The sequence below is a fragment of the Aquila chrysaetos genome, chromosome 6, assembly GCF_900496995.4.
Source record: "Aquila chrysaetos chrysaetos chromosome 6, bAquChr1.4, whole genome shotgun sequence".
NCBI classification, from domain to species: domain Eukaryota; kingdom Metazoa; phylum Chordata; class Aves; order Accipitriformes; family Accipitridae; genus Aquila; species Aquila chrysaetos.
In genome coordinates this window covers 7,987,743-8,001,815 of record NC_044009.1, presented here as the reverse complement: position 1 = coordinate 8,001,815, position 14,073 = coordinate 7,987,743, and the positions used below count along the sequence as shown (strand labels likewise).

The window sequence follows — 14,073 nt, the reverse complement described above, 5'->3', positions numbered from 1 at the left end:
GGGGTGGATAAAGCGAGTGGAGCGAGGGGTGTACACAATGACGTCGTTTATTTAAACATTTACTCCAAGAAATATAAAAAAAAAAAAACCATGAAGAAGACAATTACAGCACTAACCCAGGACCCTCTGCTAAAGGACGAGTTGTTCCGAGATCCTCGTGGTTCAGGATTCTTTTCTTCCTTGAGCCTCCTCCTTCGCTCGCCCGTGGCCGGAACAGGGCGGCCGAGGGGGAAGAAGTTTAATCAGGCTACAAATTAGTTTGCTGGTGGGCAGGATGAACCAAAATGATGCTTTTGGGGCAGGTAAAAGTGGGGTTTTGGTGATTTCTCCACCCCCTGTTTAACTGGGGCCGCGGCACCCACTTGTGCCACGACCCCAAAAAACCTAATATTGCTAAAAAAGCGGAATATTTGACTTTTCCGCCCAGCTGCTCTCCCTGTCCTGGATATTTTATCTCTAACACACCCCCAAAAAACCCCCAAAATAACCCCCAACCCCAAAGCAAATGAACCCCCCCCCTTTTTTTACTGCAAAACTCCCCGAACGGGCGCGAACGCCGCCCCCGAGCACCCAGCGCGACCCGTTGGGGACAGCGGAAAGGACTTTAAAAAAAAGAATAAAAAATAATTCAAAATAAACCCTCCAAATTCCAAAATAAAAATTAAAAAATCACCCTTGGGTTGCGTGGAGGCAGAGCTGGGCTCTGCTCGAAAAGGCACCTCGTTTCTCCAGCACAGTGCACAGCGTTGTAGGAGGGACTTTGGGCTGATACCAGGTGGAAATAATTAATAATAATTAAAACAAATTAAGAAGAATTCCAAGAAAAAGCTTATGCGATGCTTTAGGGCTCCCCTCTTCATACCTGAGATCTCCCTGGGGTGGGCGAGGGCTGCGATAGCGGGGAGGGGAACCCCAAAATGATGCTGGGGATGCGTTTGGCCCTTGGGGAATGTGGGATGACATCCATATCCTGAATCCCTCCGGGAAAAGGGATGCTGGAGGAGGGGGGAACCCCCCCCAAAATTATAGCACCCAAAGTGGGGGGTATTTGGGAAAAATGCCAAAAAATTGGAATATCGGGGAAAAAGAGGTGTTTTGCAGCTACTCTTCAGGTCCCCAATTTTACCCCAAGCCCACGGCCGGGGTTATTTGCGGCTGGGAAAAGGGGAAATAATAAAAAGTGATGCAGAAAAATACAAATAAAATTAAAATAATTAAAAAAAATAACACCCCCCCCCCCCCCCCCCCCCCAAATAAGCCTGGATGTGCCAAAAGATCCTGCTACGGTTGGGAACTCAAACAGCCATGGGAGGGGGGGGAATAAAAACTCCCAAGGCTTTGGAAATGGGAGAACAGGTAGTTAAAACCGCGGCTGGCTTGGAAAAGCGGGGTTTTTGGAGGGGGGGATCCCGGGTCCCAGTTTGGGGGGGAGCCCCTCAGATGGTGCGGGGGTTGTATTCCGGCAGCTTGCGGAGCTTCTCTTTTTCGGTGTCGGTCTCGTCACGGGCGATCACCAGCGAGTGAGCGTAGCCCATGGCCACCTGGGATGAGGGCAAAGTGGGGAAACTGAGGCACGGGCCTACGCGCCTCGTTCCCTGCTGCTTTTTCCCCCACCTACTTTTATCCGGGACAGTGTTTGAGCATCCCATGGGGTGTGATGAGTTGTATACAGCCTCAGCCACCGCATTTATTTAAGGGGGGGGGCCCCCACGCACCCTCCCTCCAGCACCCCATGGGTGTCATGAGTTGTGTACGGCCTCAGCCGCTGTATTTATTTAAGGCGGGGGGGGTGGGTGTCCACGTGCCCTCTCTCCAGCTTCCTCTGGTGGGGTCCCCCATTCACCTGCTCCGTGTAGATCCCATCCAGGGTCTTCACCTCTTGGGCGGCCGTCGAGGATTTGGGCTTGTGGTCCCCATAGCCCTGCCGAGTGCATCCCATGGAGAAGGGGGAAAATCAGTGGAGGGGGTGGGAAGCAGCCGGTCCCTCCCGCTAGTGGCTGGGGGGGAGGTTTTGGGGTGTCAAGGGGTTGGGGGTCCCCAGTAAATCCTTCTTACCAGTTCCCCGAAGGTGGGCGAGGGACCCCAGCTGATGGTGCTCTCATCTGCCGCCACGATGATGCTGCTCTTCCTGCAGCGGGGTGCAAGGCAGGGTGACCCTGCGCCCCCCCCACCGAGCTGCCCCGCAGGTGGCTGCACCCCAAAACCCCAAGAAATTAGGGTAGGGTTTTGGGGGGGGGAGGGGAGGGCCTTGGACTTACCCACAGGCTAGGCTGCGGATTTTCCAGCCGCAGAGGTCCTGCACGGCTTTGGGGTACATGGTGGACTCCCGGGAGGTGTTGGTGGCACCCCAAAAAAACAAGCCGCCTGCAAAGCCCCAACATTGCCCGTCAAACTACGGCATCCCCTGAGCGTCCCCCAAACAGCTCCAAATAACGATGGATTTTGCTTTAAAACGCCCAAATCCCGACCTGTCTCGCTGACGGCGAAGGAGCACGTGTAGCCGGCGTAGATCTGCGCCGCCCCGCGCCCCGGGAAGTCGAAGAGCTTGACCAGCCGAGGCACCATCTCGTCCTTCTGCTCGGCGTGGCCCAGCCGCCCGTAGCCCCCAAATCCCCAGGAGAAAACGCGCTTCTGTGAGTCCAGGACGAGCTGGGAATGGAGAAATATCCCCCGACACCATGAGCAGCTGAGACCTGACCAGTTCAGTGCAGGGAAAACCGCCGCAGCCACAATAAACAGCATCGATTGCAGCGAGTATTGCAAATGCTAAATGCGCGCTGCAATTATTTATCCTTAAATGCACTCTGCAAATTTCTGTCCTTAAATGCACCCTGCAAATATTTATCCTTAAATGCACTCTGCAAATCTCTGTCCTTAAATGCACTCTGCAAATCTTTAGCCTTAAATGCACGCTGCACGCATTCATCCTTAAACGCACACTGCAAATATTTATCCTGATACGCACGCTGCAAATCTCTATCCTAAAACGCACGCTGCAGGTATTGATCCTTATATGCACAACGCAAATCTCTACCCATAAACGCACACTGCAAATCTCTCTGCTTATACGCGTGCTGTAAAACTTTATCCTTAAATGCATGCTGCAAATCTCAACTCTTAAATGCATGCTGCAAATCTTCATCCTTAACATGCATACTGCAAAACTTTATCCTTAAATGTATACTGCAAATATTTATCCTGATACGCACACTGCAAATCGTGATCCTCAAACGCACGCTGCAGATCTTTCCCCTTACAAGCACGCTGCAAACCTCTATCCTTAAATGCACACTGCAAGTATTTATCCTTATGTGCATGCTGCAAAACTTTATCCTTACATGCATGCTGTATTTATCCTAAAATGCACGCTACAGCTCTCTAGCCTTAAATGCGCCCTGCAAACATTTATCCTTACGTACACCCTGCAAATGTTTAGCCTTAAACGCTCCTGCAAAGGCTTCCCCTTAAATGCATGCTGCAAATCTTTAGCAATTAACGCGTGCTGCAAATATTCACGCGTACCGTGTGGTTGGCCCCGCACGCCACGTCCCGCACCACCACGTTGGGGACGGGCAGGATCTGCCCATCTTTGGTCTTCTCGATGAAGATGGCCACGCGGCGCGGCACCAGCTCGCAGTCGTACTCTATCCGCTGCGCCCGGGCGATGAATTTCCCATCCGAATTATGCCCTGCCGACGAGCGCCGGGATGAAAACGGGGTGTCCCCCCTCCCTGCGCCCCATTATTTCCAAGCCAGCTGCAGAAACCCCCTCTCCTCTTGCAACCCCCTTTTTATTTGCAGCTCCCACCCCCCTCTTCTTGCTGGGGGTCAAGAGATGCTTCGGTTGCCCAGATGGGGAAACTGAGGCAGGGCGGTTTTTTTCCCCAACCCCATAATAGTGCAAAATTTTAGCAAAGCGCCCCAAAACAGCACCGTACCCAGCTGCCCGTACTCGGGGCACCCGAAGGAGTAGAGGTTTCCTTTGCAATCCATGATCATGCTGAATTCGGCCCCGCAAGCCAGTTTGGTGATGGGCTGCCCGTTGTACATGATCTGCGGGAGAAGCAGAGAAAGGGGTAAAAAAAACCCCCCCACCAAAAACTCGAGAAAAAAGGCAAAAAGCTGAATTTCCCAGGGGAAATCCCCAAATCCTCAAATCTGGGGTTTTATTTGACATTCTTGCCGTTTATTTTAAATTCTTGCATTTATTTTAACTTCTTGCATTTACTTTAACTTCTTGCATCTATTTTAAACTCTTGCCATTTATTTTCCCTCCACAGCCAGAAATGAATCCCTCCCCAAGAGGGATGTCCTTGCATCCTAAAGGGGTTTGAGCTCTTCTAGGAATTTTTTTCAATGAGAAAAAAACCCCCAAATCTGCCAGTTTTGCACCCAAACCCCAGGAGGGGAATGGCAATACCTGCGTAGGGCTGGGCACAGCGTCCGTCTGGTTCCCCAGCCCCAGCTGCCCCATTTTATTCTCCCCGAAGGCGAACACCGAGCCACTTTCTGCAACATCAAAATAAAAAAAAAAAAAAAAAAGGCGTTTTTGGGGAGAAATGGGCCGATTTCAGCCCATTTTGAATTTTTTTTTTCCTCCCTCGATACCTGTAAGCGCCAGAGTGTGGTTACGGCCGCAGGCTGCCAGCACGATGGCTTCGCCACCCAGCACCTCGATGAGCTTCGGGGCTTCCACCCGCTTCGTGTCCCCGTGGCCCAATTGCCCTTTTTCATTGCGACCTAGCCAAAAATTGTGATTTTTCGCAGCAAAACGGGAGGACAAAACCTCCTGGCATGGCGGCATGATCTTTTTTTTTTTTTTTTGGGGGGGGTACCCCCCCCAAACCGCTCACCCCAGCTCCAGAGCTTGCCCTCGGCGGTGATGAGCAGGCTGTGGGCAGCGCAGGGTCCCGAAACCACGCTCCGCACCTGAATACCTGAGAGACATCCGTACCTGTGCGGCCCCCACAAGTTCTGGCCCAGATTACGATATGCAACTGTATTTAAAAAAAAAAAAAAAAAATTAATTAATTAATAAATAAAAAAAATTAATTAAATATAAAGGCGCAGAAAATAAGCAGAAAAAAAATTGAATATAAATGCATAAAAAGTAAGCAGCGCGTTTATTTTGCTTTGCAGGAGATCCAGCGCACTCCAAGTTCTGGCCCAGATTATGCTACGCAACTGTAAAAAAAAACCCCTCCAAAAATATTAATTAATTAAAAATTAGTTAAATATTTATGCATAAAAAGTAAGCAGAAAAAATGAATTAAATATAAAGGCATAAAAAATAAGCAATGCGTTTAGTTTGCTTTGCAGGATAGCCAGCGCACCCCGCATCCCAGATTACAACATGCAACTGGTTTAAAAAACCCCCCAAAATATTAATTAAAAAAAATACGTATAAATGCATAAAAATAAGCTGAAATAAATTAATTAAAGTATAAATGCCTAAAAAAGCAGCATATTTTGCTTTGCAGGAGCCCCAGCCCCCCTCACCTTGCTGCTTAGGCACTTCTTTGCGGCCGATCAAGTCCCAGTTGGTGGCTCCGAAGATGAGGAGCTGCCCCCGGCACTTGGAGCCCTCCAGTTTCTGCAAGGAGCCGGGAAACCATCAGTGACCTGGCGACGTGGGGGACATTGGGGACGTGGGGGACATTGGGGGACATGGGGGACACAGGGGTTGTGGAGGACAGGGAGGACGCTGGGGACATGAGGGGACACAGGGGACATTGGGGATGTGGGGGACAAGGGTAGTTCAGGGACATGGGGGACTTTGGGGACATCAGGGACATGGGGGACATTGGGGATGTGGGGGGACATGGGAACTTCAGGGACATAGGGGACAGGGGTTGGGGGGATATGGGGGACACGGGACATTGGGGATGTGGGGGACATCGGGGACATGGAGGATATTGGGGAAGCAGGGGGACGTGGGGGACATAGGGGACACTGGGGACATGGGAGACATCAGGGACCTGGGGGAGATGGGGGATGTGGGGGACATTGGGGATATCTGGGACATTGGGGACATTGGGGCCACGGGGGGGACATTTTGCAATATGACCCCATTAAAGCACCTGCTGCCCCGTGCCCCCCCCGGGACCCAAAGCCAAGCGCTCCCCTCGTTTTCAGCATCCCCTCGCAAATCAAAAAAGGGTTGGAAACTTGGGGGGGGGTTGCTTTTGGCCCCCCCAAAATGTGTCGGAGCATGTAAGAAGTCAGGGGGGTCTGATAAGGGGGGGCAGGAGGGATGAGGGGAGCTGCCGGATTCTTTTTGCCCCCCAAAAAGGGGGGAAAAGGGGAGCGATGCAAAGGGGGGGGTGCAGGTTGGGGGGGCTCCCCACTTGCGCACTGAAGTGGCTCGATAAGGGGGGGGCAGTGTGGGAGCACGGTTATGGGGCGCAATAAAGGGGGTGCGACTTTGGGGGGGTCAATTTGGGGGTACCCGGGGGGGGGGCTGGCAGTGTGCAACGAAGGGGTGCATTAAGGGGGGTGCATTAAGGGGGGGTGCGATGAAGCGGTGCGTTATTGGGGTGCATTGCGGGGTAATAAAGGGGTGCGATGAAGAGGAGCGTCGGGGGGTGCAGTGGGGGGGTGCAATGCGGGGTGCATTAGGGAAGCGCAATAAGGGGGTACAACGGGGGGGTGCGAAGGGGGGGGTGCAATGGGGGGGGGTGTGCAAAAGGGGGTGCTGCCCTCCCACCACCCCGCTCACGATGCGCTCCTTGCTGTGCTCGGGCTCGCAGATAACGACGCTCTGGCCCCTCGCCGCGCCGCCTCCTCCTCCTCCTCCTCCTCCTCCTCCTCCTCCTCCGCCAGCAGCACCGGCCCCCCCGGGCCTGCCGGGCCTCCTCCCCCCGGGGCTGCCGTCCCTCGCCCGCCGGGCCGGGGGAGTTTCTTCCTCGCTGCTTCCTCCGCTGCTCCCCCCGCCGAGCTCCGGCCGCGGTCGTCGCCTCCCTCCCGCCGCCGTTGCCGCCGCCGTTGCCGCCGGGCCGGGCTTCTTCCTCCTCCTCCTCCTCCTCGTTACCGCCGCCGTCGCCCCGTTGCCCGGGCCCGTTTCCCAGGGCGGTCCCGCCGCTTTCCTCCGGGGCATGGCGGCTGGGGACGGGGACGGGGACGGGCCGGCGTCACCCGCCCGGCCCCGCAGGCGGCCACCCCCCCTCCACGATGGCGGCGGGGGGGGGGGGGGAACATACACAAAAGTCTTGGGGGGGTCATCACACGCGCGCACGCACACGGGGCCCCGAGTGGACTTGGGGCAAGTTTGAGGGGGGGGGGGGGGGGCAAAGGGATGGTTTGCAAAGGGGGGGGGGCAAAAGCAGGGGTGCAAAAAGGGGGGGTGTAAAGGGGGGGGGGCAAAAGGACGATTTGCAAAGGGGGGGGCAAAAGCAGGGGTGCAAAAAGGGGGGGTGTAAAGGGGGGGGCAAAAGGACGATTTGCAAAGGGGGGGCAAAAGGGGGGGCAAAAGGAGGATTTGCAAAGGGGGGGTGCGAAGGGGGGTTGCAAAAAGGGGGGATGCAAAGGGACGGTTTAAAAAGGGGGGGGGTGCAACAGGATGGGATGCAAAGGGCGGGGAAAAGAGGGGGGCAAAAGGACAGCTTGCAAAGGGGGGGTGCAAAGAAGGGGTTGCAAAGGGGGTTACAGAGGGACGATTTGCAAAGGGGGGGTTGCAAAGGGAAGATGTGCGGGGGGGGGGTTCCAAAAGTGGGGTTGCAAAGGGGGGGGGGGGTTGCGAAAAGGGGGGATTGCGAAAAGGGGGGGTTGGAAAGGGGCGAACTGCAGAGGAGGGTGCAGAGGGGGGGTGTAGAGGGGGGGTGCGCGGGGGGAGTGCGAAGAGACTATTTGCAAAGGGGGGGTTGGATGGGGGGGGTTGCAAACGGGGGGGGACGTAAAGCGGGTTTCAAGGGGGGGTTGCAAAGGGGAATTCACAACCCGGGGGGGTGTTGCAAGGCAAGAAAACGGCCCGGAGACAAAAAGGCCCCCCCCCCCCTCCTCCCGCAAGGGCAGTGGAGGGGAGCTGTGCACCGGGGGGGGGGGGATAGGGGATCCCCCCTCCCTTCTCCCTCCCAACCCCCCCCGCACCCCCACACCTGCTCTCGGGGGGGCCCCGCTTGTGCTCCTCCTGCCTCTGGCCTTTTTTATTTGCTTGTTTGGGGTTTTTTTGAGGGGGGGGGCCTTTTTTTTTTTTTGCTTGGGGGGAATGATATTTGGGGGGGGGGCAAAAAAACCCCAGCCCCTTGCGCGGCTGGGGCTGGGGCCGGCCCCCCCCCCGGCTCCATCCCTCTCCCTCCGTGTGCCCCCCCCCCCCCTTTTTTTTTTAATTTCCCTTTTATTATTGCTGGTGAACAATGGGATCTCTGTCTGGCCCCATTAAACCACGTGGATCCGCCTGCCTTCTCCTTTTTTTTTTTTTTTTTTTTTTTAAGGCTTTTTAAGCCCCCCCCCATCCCCTTTCCCCTCCTCCTCCTCCCCCCCCTATTCCCTGCCCCCCCCCCCCCTCACCCCTCCCCGAATTGCAAACCTGATTTTAGGGCGAAGGGTGCAGCATAAAGAAAGCAACAACTCGGGGCCTTTGCAATATTTTTGGTGGTGTTTCCTGTTGCAGAAAAAAGGAGGTAATTTTTTTTTTTTTTTTTTTTTTTTCCCTTTCCTCCCTTAGCGCCCACCCACCAGATGCACTTAAAATGTAAATATGAGCCGCCAGAACAAATGCTACAATACAAAACAGAAACACATGTATGGGCAGGAAAGGGAAAGGGAAAAAAAAAAAAAAAAAAAAAAAAGAATCAGCCTGCTTTGCAGAGGAAGAGGCTGCAAAAGTCCAGCTCGGCACACACAGCTCCATCTTTAGGACAGGAAGACTCGGGGAGGGTGAGAGCAAAGAATTAGAGCAAAGGGATTCCCCTTCTGCAGCAGCAGTGATGCTCACACTCCCCTTCTTGCTAAGGGATTTAATTTTTTGCAAAGGAAAATGCCCACCTTCTTGCAAAGAATAATGATAATTATTTTTTGCAAGAGCAAAATGCGCTCGCTCCCCTGTTGCAAAGGGGTGGGGGTTTTCCCCCAAGAAATAAATGCATGTATTGCCTTTATTGCAAAGTGGTTTTTCAAAAGAAATAAGTGCACGTGTTGCCTTTATCGCATAGGGTTTTTGCACTGGAAAGGTGCACTCCTTCCCCTTGCTGCAAAGCAAGATTTTTGCAGGAGCAAAGTTCTGCTCCCCTTCTTGCAAAGCAAGTTTTATCGCAGAGGGAAGACACACTCTGTCCCAAAAAAAGAGATTTATTTTTGCAGGAGGGAAGGCACGCTTACTCTCCTTATTGCGGATTTTTTTACCAGGGGAAGATTCCCTTTATTGTTAAGAGAAATTTTGCAGGAGGGGAAGATGTGCGCATTTGCCTGGACCCTCCTTAGGGGCTTCATTTTTGCTGTCCCTGCGCCGTCCCATCCAGGCGCACCGGGACAGGATGCATTTGCAATTTGCGATGCAATTACAATATGTAATGTATTTGCAATTTGTGATGCATTTGCAATATGTGATGCATTTGCAATTTGGGGACCTGCGCTCACGGGATGCTCAGTGGGCACCATTTGCAAAAAACACCACAAAACGCCGAACAGCTGGCAAAACCCTGGCGTTATTTAAGAAAAAAAAACCTCCTCAGTGGTTTAAACAGGATAAAAAATTAGTATATTACTTACTGAATCATCCAAGAAGCATCTCAGCACTGGGACGGCCCGTCCCGCCGCTGCTCCGGCTGGATTTGGGAGATCAAAGGTTGGATGGAGAAAAATACGGCGCAATGCGCTCCCCCGGGAAGGAGGCAAAGCGGCACCGCCGTCTCAAACCAGCAGCACCCCCCCAAAAAAAAAAAAAAAGCCGGTGCAACGCTGGGGTTTTAAAAGGGCTTTTGTTGAGGAGGAATAATTTGGCGGTGATGATTCCCCTTGCTGCCGGGATGGGTTTCGGCGTGCAGCCCGAGCGCCCGGGCCAAATTCCCCTCCCATTTACCTGCTTGCCCCTATCAATGGCAGATTTTTCCCTTAAAATTTGGGGTATTTTGGGGACTGTTCTGCAGCTTTTTTTTCCCTAATTCTGGTAAAAATGAAAAAGTATCGCTTCCAGGAGCAAGGTGCAGGGTGGGACTTGGTTTATTTAAGGGTTTTCCACGGTACCGATAGCAACACAATGTAATTAAAATGCTGCCAGCGCTGGAACCTGGCCAGTTGTCCCTAAAAATGTATTTTTTCCCCCCAAAAAGCCCATTGGGTTCTACAGGCTGGATGGGAAGATTTTGAGGTGATCTCGGCAGGTTGCATCAGGCCGTGGGTTAAACTGGTTTTCCCTGGGATAGGGAAAAAACTGGTCTTACCTGTTAATTCCCAAGGGCGTCTGGGATGGGGAGCGACTCACCTTGGATAACCTTGGCCTTGCTTCGCCTTCCCCAATCCTGGATCAGGCCATGGGGTTTGCATCCCTGGCCAATGATATTTGGGGTATCCCTGGGGACGGTGATATTCGGGATGCACCCGTCGCAATTGGAAAAGGGGGTTTGCAGCAAGACCCTCTGCAAAAATCACCCCGTCCCGGGGAGAGGGTGGTTTTGGGTGCAGCGTGGGAACGGGTGCCGGGAGCATTTGCATGCCCTGCCTGCAGCGAGGGAGCAAAAAACCGGCTGGTGCATCTGGCAGGAGATTTGCTGCAATAAATGCAAGTCCCTTCTCATGCTCCTTTTGCAGCCCGGTTGCACCGATGGAGTTTTTAAGCAAGTTGCTGATGCTCTGGGAGATGATTTATCCTCCGGGTGAAGTGTACATAGAATTTTCCCAAGCATTTAGTGCAAGCAAGAAGGGAATTTAAGGTCTGGCTTGCCTCCGACCGGCGGGACGTTGCAGGCAGGTGGAGTCTCGGGAGGGATTTGCTGCCAAGAACCCTGTTTTGCTGGGAATTGCATGGTTGGGAGATGCGGAGGAAGCAAAGAATGAGCTAAAAAAACCGAATGCACATGCCTTGCCACCTTGCGTGCTTTCTGTGTGCGGCTTTGTGCACCTCTGAGGGGTTTGCCAGTGGGAGACCAGTGAGCAAAACCAGCCCAGCTGCTCTCTTGCATCCTTGCACCATGCACCAAGAGGTCCGGCATCTTTGTGATGCCACAGACAGCAGGTTTTGGTGCCTCCCTGCAAGGTCTTTCAAAAAAAAACCTCGGGAGAAGTTGGGACACCTCTTGGAGAAGGTGTCCCAAAGCCTTCCCGGGGAGGATGCCAGCAGAGGGCATCCCCGGACCGGCTCCATCACCCCAATTACATACATCTCTCTAAGTACATATATATATATATTCACGTGGCATGGTTATATTTAAATAAAAACCCTCCCTCCACGCACATCACTTCTACCCCATATCATATACAAGCACACGGCGCACCTATACAGATATTTAAACCCCAAATACTTAAAATTCCTTGAAAAAGTCACCATTCATGCCCATGAAAACAGGTTTATTGAGTTCCTGTTCCATTACATATTGTCAAGCTTTATGGGGAGGGTGTAAATGGGCACAGGGAGGGGTTTTAATTTTTTTTTTTTTTGCTGGGGCAGGGTTTTGCTTGGCGTTTGCATTTGAAATTAGGCGTCCATGGCTCTTGCAGGGGGTGGTGCAGGATGAGGCCAGCTGGGCTCCATCAGCAAAGCTGCAAGAGAAGGAGGCGGCTGCTTATTTAAGGGCTGAGCATAGGTGCAAGCTGTTTGCTTGCCCAAATATCCTGTGGGTCCTTTCATGGAGGGGTGAAGGTCTGGATCCTTGATGCAAAAAAAAAAAGAAATCCCTCTGGCAGACAGGATTAAATCGCTGTGATCACGGGTGGGTGACACCCCCCCCGCCCCATCCCGCACTGAGCGTCCTCGATCTTTTGTGGGTGAATAAAACCACATTGCTGGAGTTGATGGACTTTTTTTGGAGGTTGCCCTGCATGCAAGCAGGAGGTGCATGAAATTGCTTCCAAGCAAGGAGCTGGAAAAGAAACCTTAACCCTTACAGGTGTTTGCAGTCCTGCTGCAAAAATGCAGCCCTGCACCTTGCAGGGGGGGATTGGGGGGGGGGCTCTTGGCTGGTTGCTGCAGCCAGGACCCCCCTTGGCTTGCAGAGGGGGTGATCTGCAGAGTGATATATTTTGGTTTAAATTTATTTTCGGTTTAAATTTATTTTCGGTTTAAATTTATTTTTGGTTTAAATTTATTTTTGGTTTATTTTTATTTTTAATTTATTTATTGGGGGGGGGGTGTTGTTTCAGCTCCCAGCACCCTAGGGTGGCCCAGCCCTGTTGACGCCTGCACCTAACCCCGGCTGAGTCAGTGCCGCCGGCACGCTGGGCACTGCACGGGTGCCAACACGCCGGCCACGAGCGAGCAAATCTCTCATTGCTCCTGTTTTTGCTGAGCTCAGGGTGAGTTTTTTGGAGCTGGGGGCACCCTATGGGTGCCAGGGAGGTTATACACCGGGGCGCATTGGTGCACCCTTGCAAGGGGGTTTGCAAATAGCTGCTGGGTCCATTGGGTGCCCGTGGAGGGGTTGCGTGCGTATAATTCGGGGTGTGCGCAAGCTCACCCCCTTTGCCAACGCAACCGTGCCGGCACGTGGTGTCATCTCCGGCCGGCGCTGACTCACCGGGAGGGTCAGTCCCTATACATCCACGCGGATGTATGGCGGCTCTATATAGAGCAGGTTACGGGTCCAAAGTCCCCCGCCGTGGGTGCACTGGAATCTTTCTGCTGGGTGCCGCGTGCACCCCACGGGTGCGTTTCTGCTTGGCTGGAGCAAAGGCGAATGCAAGCAGCCTGCAAAGGGCTGGGTGCTTTGGGTGCTCTTTGCTCCCTTCTCTCTTTGCTGGGGCCTTTGCAGAGCTGGTTTTGGGGTGCAAGAGCCCCTCGCTCCTTTGGGAGGGCTTTGAGTTCTTGCTGCGAAGTTTGTGGGGTGGGGAATGGAGGGTTGAGTCACAACTGAAATGCAATCTGAAAAACCAGAAAAATAACTTTAATTTCCCCGACTGTTGCTGAGATGCTTTTGCTGCTACCCAGCACTGCCGTCTCTCCCCCCCCCCCCCCCCCCCCCCCCAAAATGGGCTGTGGAGGGTCTTCCCCTTCCAAATATTGGGACAACAGGGATAAAGTCCTCTCCACCACGATGCTCGGGTCCTGTTCCCTCTTGCAGAGTGGTTTTCTTGGCAGGGCTCAGCACCTCCATGGGCAGCAATACCTGGCAGGGCAGCAAGGCCATTACCCAAAGGAAAAGGTGGGGTTTTTTTCGACTGCCTGTGAGTCATCCGAAGGGCACTGGGATATATATATATATATTTTTTTTTTTTTTTTTTTTTGGCCAGGCTTGTTTGGCTGGTTTTGAGCTGGAATAAACCTGGCAGCTATTTAGTTTGTTTGCAAGGGGTGTTTTCCAGCAGGGCTGGGCGGCCGCAGCCAGGGTGTGCCAGCAGGTACGGAACACCCCAACAGAGGCAGAAAACTTCCCAGCGAGAAAAACACATCCCCAAACACTGATGGAATAGGTAAGACTGGTACGTTTTGTAGTGAGGATATTGCATTTAAATAAATGCACGTGTGGGGTCCTTGCACTGCTTTAACTTGTCTTTTTTTGTTATTGTATAGTGTATTTTGAGGGGGGTTTAGGGCCTGAAAAGCTGGCATGGGGGAAATACCCTTGAATGGGGATGTGGAGCTGCATTTTGGGACTGCTGGTCTCACAACCAGTGGCTTGGATATAAAATATCCTGGAGAAAATCCTCTTTGCTTGGAAATTTTGGAAGCTCCTGCTGCAAATCCTGGGCTGTGGGTTTTTTTTTTTTTTTCACGGGCGATGCTCTCGGCAGCGAGAGGGTTAACAGGTCGCCCCGGCATACAGGGGGTTAAAAGGCGAGCAGGGGGCCAAATCCTGCCGGGGGGGTTATTTATTAGGATTGGGATCACCAGGGGCGTAAATCAGAGCTGCTTGGGAAGAAGAAGAGGAGGGGGGGGGGAGATGCTGCCCAAAATCCCGGCATCCCTCGGTGCAGCCGCTGGACCGC

At 53.1% G+C, this 14,073-nt stretch overlaps 1 protein-coding gene across 3 annotated transcripts; it reads right to left on the bottom strand.

Moving 5' to 3' along the window:
- Nucleotides 1-31: 31 nt before the first annotated feature.
- On the bottom strand, nt 32-10,631 carry RCC2 (regulator of chromosome condensation 2). 3 transcript variants are annotated; one of them, XM_041124534.1, is made up of 15 exons: nt 10,418-10,631; nt 9,706-9,761; nt 8,525-8,599; nt 6,719-7,101; nt 5,500-5,593; nt 4,854-4,997; nt 4,609-4,740; nt 4,421-4,509; nt 3,939-4,053; nt 3,523-3,689; nt 2,469-2,649; nt 2,259-2,364; nt 2,056-2,128; nt 1,844-1,921; nt 32-1,541 (listed from the first exon to the last, which is right to left on the bottom strand). In XM_041124534.1, exons 4-15 carry the CDS (start codon nt 7,094-7,096, stop codon nt 1,437-1,439), a joined length of 1,662 nt encoding a protein of 553 aa, XP_040980468.1. In that variant the 5' UTR covers nt 7,097-7,101; nt 8,525-8,599; nt 9,706-9,761; nt 10,418-10,631; the 3' UTR covers nt 32-1,436. The 3 variants fall into 3 exon arrangements, with proteins under 3 accessions (XP_040980468.1, XP_029874680.1, XP_040980467.1); XM_030018820.2 differs by lacking the exon at nt 10,418-10,631 and having other exon boundaries at nt 9,706-9,935; XM_041124533.1 differs by lacking the exons at nt 9,706-9,761; nt 10,418-10,631 and having other exon boundaries at nt 8,525-8,747.
- Between the last annotated feature and the right edge of the window lie 3,442 nt (nt 10,632-14,073).

Excerpts from the sequence above, each read along its gene's own strand:
- RCC2 (XM_041124534.1), bottom strand. The coding sequence starts at position 7,096 with ATGCCCCGGAGGAAAGCGGCGGGACCGCCCTGGGAAACGGGCCCGGGC. Across the intron at positions 2,365-2,468 it reads CTTCGCCGTCAGCGAGACAG|GCGGCTTGTTTTTTTGGGGT; the intron begins GTCGGGATTTGG and ends GGGGCTTTGCAG. Across the intron at positions 2,129-2,258 it reads ATCCGCAGCCTAGCCTGTGG|GAAGAGCAGCATCATCGTGG; the intron begins GTAAGTCCAAGG and ends ACCCCGCTGCAG.